Source organism: Frankliniella occidentalis, unplaced genomic scaffold (assembly GCF_000697945.3).
Source record: "Frankliniella occidentalis isolate FOCC.00 unplaced genomic scaffold, Focc_3.1 Scaffold40, whole genome shotgun sequence".
Classification (NCBI taxonomy): domain Eukaryota; kingdom Metazoa; phylum Arthropoda; class Insecta; order Thysanoptera; family Thripidae; genus Frankliniella; species Frankliniella occidentalis.
The window spans coordinates 793,724-799,136 of NW_026267170.1; the positions used below are offsets into that span (position 1 = coordinate 793,724).

Here is a 5,413-nt window from a genome sequence, read left to right on the forward strand (position 1 = left end):
CCGCCCTGACCCGCTCCGATGTCCACGAGATCAGGGGGGACGAACCAACGGCTAGACGGGGCACGCGGCATGCACGCAGGGCGTAACCCGAGCCGACGCCCCGGTGGGCCCCAAGCGGAGCGCACAGTCCCCAGCAAAAGTACACCAGGGGAGCCGTCCAGACCCGTCAGCCCAGACACACACCGGATACGTGGACCAAGGGGCCTCAATATTTCAGCCCGAATTGGATATTTTGATATCGGAAAACGTACGAGTGTCAATTCATGGTGGGTCATACGTAAAGTAGAATCTAAGACCCTCCACTCGCCCCGGCGGGAGTGAGAGGCACAAACCGGACTTCTCCTTCCCACCTTTTCGGATGCCCATAGCAACGCACCCGTTTCATAACTGTGGTAAATCCATTTTCTATGATTTTCAGTCATTTCGTAGGCAATAGACGACTTCCAACGCTTTCGTACGACGATGAGAGGTAAGTGGCCGCTCTCGCTCTTCTCCGAAGACCTGTTTTGATCCGCAACACGAACGTGTAAAGAGACGAGCGCGATATGAATCGAGCGACTTGAAAGTTGGCGCGGCGAGGAGGTCCGGCGGGGTAGGGGCGCGCGGGGAGCGGGGAGCGCGGCGGGAGGCGCGGGCCGCGACCGCGAAGCGGTGGTGGGGTGGACGGGCGCGCGGGACACCTCCGCGGACACGCTGACAGCCGGCTGGATTCTGGCGACACTAGCGCCGCGTCGACGCAGCGTTTCGCCGCGAAGACGCGAGGGACGCGGTGAAGCGCGAGGTGCGACGCGGTCCGGCCGGCCCGGCGGGCATGGGCAGCGCAGAGCAGCTCGCGGCGCGCCGCCCCCACCACCGGCCCGCGCCTCCCGCCGGGCTCGCGAGCCCCCTCCACCGGCGCGGCGTCGCGACGGCGCACTGCACCGCGACCTGGCGCCGCGAAGCGTCGAGGGGAAGTCCTCCCGCCTGGGACTACCCCACCGCGCAGTCCAGAGGGGTGGCTCGGGCTCGCCAAGAGACTCACCCAGCGATGCCGTGGACTTGGTCTTGTCCGCGGAGCTCTCCGTCCGGGAGCTGGCTCTCATGCTGGAGCTGATGGTGGTGGACGTGGCAGAAGAACGCCGACGCTCCGTGGTGTCGTGAGACTTAGACGTAGACGAGGTGGACGACTGCAAGATATGAATGCCAATAAGAAATTTCGGTTGATACACTGTGCAGATAATTTTTGACTCTTCGTTCGACATACTTTTCTTGTAGCAAATCGGTCTGGGGAGCGACTAGGTGAACGCTCAGGGGAAGATCGAGTCGGCGAGGACCGCGTCGGTGAGGACCGCGTCGGTGAGGACCGCGTCGGCGACGATGGCCCCCCGGCACCGGTCGACTTTCTGCCGCCCGAGTTGGTGGTGCTCGTCGTGGTGATCCTGGTCGTGACGACTTTGCTGGTCGGCGACTGGGAGGTGGTCGTGGTCCTCACCTTCTCGGTCGTCGTGTTTCCCACCTTGCTTGTGCTGGTCTTGGTCGACGTCTTGACGTCCTGGTGTTCCGCCTGCTCTCTGGCTTTACGGATCTGCGTGCGAATGCGTCGCCGCTGTTCGTAACCCACGACGCGCTCCAGCTGCATGTAAAAAAAAAGTTTCAGTTACGATCGAAAACAATTCATTTTACGCTGCAAAATGGGCGGGAAGAATCAAAGACAGAAAACATTTCTATAATTCTTAGTCCGCCCGAATTCTCAATCGTTCGTTCCGTTCCGAATAGGTCAAAATCCTCTCTCCGATTTATTCCGACCTAATCGGAACGGAACGATTGAAAATTCGGACACACTCCCACATCAACTGCTGTTTGGCAGCACGTGACGCGTTAGTGATCGGTCAACACGAAAAATGTTATCTTTACCACTTTAAAGAAAATAAATTACAGTAGTAGATTCACAAAATCAGTCCATAACCTCTGCTCATGTATCCTTTTCTTGCAACGCGTCAATCAGGTATAAACCTACCATCAATTGTTTTAATTCGCATTGGTGAGTTAGCCTACATTTTACCCGGCACAAATATGTGTGCATTCAATTTCCAGTTAACTAGTTTAAATAAAATACCTTACTTTTTACACTGACAACCAACAGAACAAACTAAACAAAAACAGTCACAACAAAAATAAAAAACCAAAAAGACGGAAGAGCAACGCCAATTGCTAAACTGCTACCAACATGACGGCAAAAAACACTAATGGTTCTTTTCTTTCGCTGCAGCCTCATGAGGCCTTGTGGCCGGGGGAATGTTTGATGCTATTGCGTGTTTTGTTATTAAAGTTAATAATTTTCCTGTGTTTTACATTTTTTGAATAAAAATAATAAGTGGGAAAGAGCAAGGAGAGGGGGGAGCATGTTTCTTTCCGGTGGAAACAGTCTTGGACTGCATCCGCAACGCGCTTTCAAACGATCCGGATCCGAACAGCAGAACAACCAGCTGGGCTTTTGTTCGCCGGGAGGCTGGCTTTACGAGAGGGAGCTCTAAGGTACGGAAGATGACAACACAACACTACTTTCTCCCTAAAATCGAGGGAGCCATGATACCGACTAATTGCAGAAATTTGAAAGCCTCTGTCTTGTTGCTCATGCGAGTAGGAAGCGCGGCGAGCTGTACCCCCGCCCCCGCCCGCCCCCGCCCGGGCCCCGCTCGGCACGAGGTACGAACAGAGGTGTCGTGGCGCCGTGTTGTCGCGCCCCCGCCTCATTAGATCCCGGTCACGGGCGTCCCGGCGGCCGGGCAGGGATCACCCACCGCTGACGTTATGTAAGGCGCTGGGGACGCGCACGACCCGGCCCAGCCCACCCAACTATAATTGGATCGATGTGTCGCAGGCGGCTCGCCAAGGTTGCATGAAAACAACATTTATTTGTCCGACCGGGACAGAAAGGCTGATTGGCACTTACGATGGTTTCGAGGAACTCGATGTCGAACACCTCCTCGATGTTGAGCTCCTGGTCGTCCAGGTACACGGCGCTCGGCCTGCGCTGTTCCCTCGTGGAGGAGGTGGTCGACGAGGACGCCGTGCTGCGCAAGTGCACGCCGAACTTGTTCACCCGCGCCAGGCTGCTCTCGGTGGGGCGGTCCAAGAAGGAGAAGCTGGGCGCCGCGGGGGCGTCCTTGGTCGGGCTCTTGGGCTCCGGGCGGGTCGTGCTGGTCGTGCTGGTCGTCGTGGTCGTGTTGATGGTCTTCGAGGAGCCTTCCTTCGCCGCCATCATCTTTCTACCTTCGAAGATGGAGGGACGGCTGAGGATGTCAAGCTGCTTTGGTTTGTTGGTGGGCGAAGGTGACCTTGCCGGGGTGCTCTTCTTGGCGACGTCCTTCGTTGGCGACGACGAGTCCTTCCTGGTGATGGAGGTTGAGGAGTCCCTCTTGGTGATTGAGGATGCGGATTCCCTCCTAGAAATGGAGGATGACGACTCTTTCCTAGTGATGTCCTTGAGGGACGACGAGGACTCCTTCCTGGTAACCTCCCTGATGGAGGACGAGGATCCCCTTTTAGTCAGGTCCTTGAAGGATGTAGCGGAGTCCTTCCTCGTCACGTCCTTCACGGGGGACGTGGTGCGAGAGGGAGTGGTGGCAGAGTCCGTCCTCGGCACGTCCTTCACGGGGGACGTGGTGCGGGAGGTGCCTGCACGCTGTTGCACTGTGCTGCTGCGTTCGTTGTCGAGGAAGGACGTCGCGGCGCTTGTCTTAGTGCTAGATGTTGTGGTGGTTTTCTTCGTGTCCGGGAAGAGCTCCCTCCGTACGGAATCCCTGCGGACCGAGTCCGTGGTGTCTGTAGTCTTCTTCGATGTTGTCGTCTTTGTGTCTTTAGGGAACGAGTCATGTCGACTCGGGGTGACGTTGGCACGAGACGGTGTGGTCTGCTTCGGCTCAGGCTTCTTGTTGTAGTCGATGCCGTAGCTGGGTGGCTCTGGTGATGGAGAGCGCTTTCTGGGCAGCGTGTCCTTGGCGATAGTCACCCCAACAGGAATATCCGGCACCGTGGCCGTGGTAGTCGTGGTCTCGATGGTGGTCTCCGTCAAGACTTTCCTACCGTCAAAGATGGACGGGCGGCTCAGTACGTCGATCTGCTGGGGCGTGGAGGTCGACGTGACGGTGGTGACCACCTCGCTGCTGCTCTGCCGTCGCTCCTGCTGCTGCTCGAGCTCCTCCTCGTCGTCCTGGTCGTGCTTGTGGCCTTGCTGGCCGCTCGCGATGTTCTCGAACAGCGCCTTGGCCTTGCTCACGTTGCCCGGATGGTCCGGGCTGGTGGTGCCGGTCGTGGTGGTGGTGGAAGGACGATGCACCGTCTTGAGCTCGGAGATGGACAGCGTGCGGGAGCTCTCCATGAAGCGGTTCACCTGGTCAAAGAAGGAATGTCGATAAAAACAGAATTGCACAGAAAGGACTCCACTTCGAACACCCCACATCCACTTGAAAACTGTACTCTACTTTACCTTGTCGGACACGCTGAGGTTCGCCACGTCGTTCTCATCCTCTTCAAGTCCGTCACGCTCCAACTCCCGCTGCTCGCTGGACCTCCGCTCGTCCAGCTGGGGCAGCTTGTTGACGGAGCCCTGGCGGGGCCCGGGGCCCTCCTCGTCAGAGCCGGGCTCGCTCACGCGGTCCGCGTACCGCGGCCGGCTGCTGTCCGACTCGTCGCCCGCCGTGCACACCGACCCCGCGCGCCCAGGAACACCGCGCGCGTCCGGAGAGGACTCGCGGGATGACTTGGGAAGCTGCACGTGCACATCGGCGTTGAGGAGGATGTTCTCCTTGTCCGTAACCTGCGAGCAGCAAAACACGGTCAGCCGCGGCCAGCATTCGGAAATACACCACTTCTCCTTTCTGGACGGAATTTTGATTGCAATCATTATTTACTACGAAGACAAGTTAACTTTGGTTCGAACCTCTTTGGTTAAAAAATTAAAATGCTGCAGTTGGTTCGATGAACTCAAATTTGTTTCCTATGACCCTTGTTTCGTTGTATCAATAACTAGATTAAGCTCTGTGCTCACCTTGCGCGCGTACTGTTCCTCCTGCCGCCGGCGCATGTCCTCCAGCTCCCACATGTAGCTGTCCACGCCGGTGGGGGTGGCCGTCTTGTCCGCGTTGGGCACGTCCGTCTCATCGCCTGAGGTGAAGGACTCCTCTCGGCGCTGGCCGTTGGTCAGCAATGTCTCCCTTGTGGAGGAGGTGGTTGTCGTCGTCGTCGTCGTGCTGCCGCGCCTCTCCGTCCCCTCCACCTTCGTAGAGAGGTTTTTGTTGTCCACCTTGATGGTAAGCTTACCGCGGGAGTTTTCCTTTTCCACGGTCTTCTTGTCGGTGGGCTCGCCGCCGCACCGCACGCAGCGCCAGTTCTTCTTCAGCTTGATGAGCTTGATCTCCTCCCCGCTGGCCAC

General features: G+C 57.7%; 1 protein-coding gene across 1 annotated transcript in view; it reads right to left on the reverse strand.

The window, feature by feature from the left end:
• LOC113209240 (serine-rich adhesin for platelets) overlaps positions 1–5,407 on the reverse strand; it is a gene marked incomplete in the record, with an annotated part of 73,459 nt that extends 68,052 nt beyond the window's left edge. The window contains 5 exon segments of the mRNA XM_052266582.1: positions 1,022–1,166; positions 1,244–1,612; positions 2,933–4,372; positions 4,469–4,798; positions 5,030–5,407. Coding sequence (XP_052122542.1) covers positions 1,022–1,166; positions 1,244–1,612; positions 2,933–4,372; positions 4,469–4,798; positions 5,030–5,083 — 2,338 coding nt within the window.
• Positions 5,408–5,413: the final 6 nt, after the last annotated feature.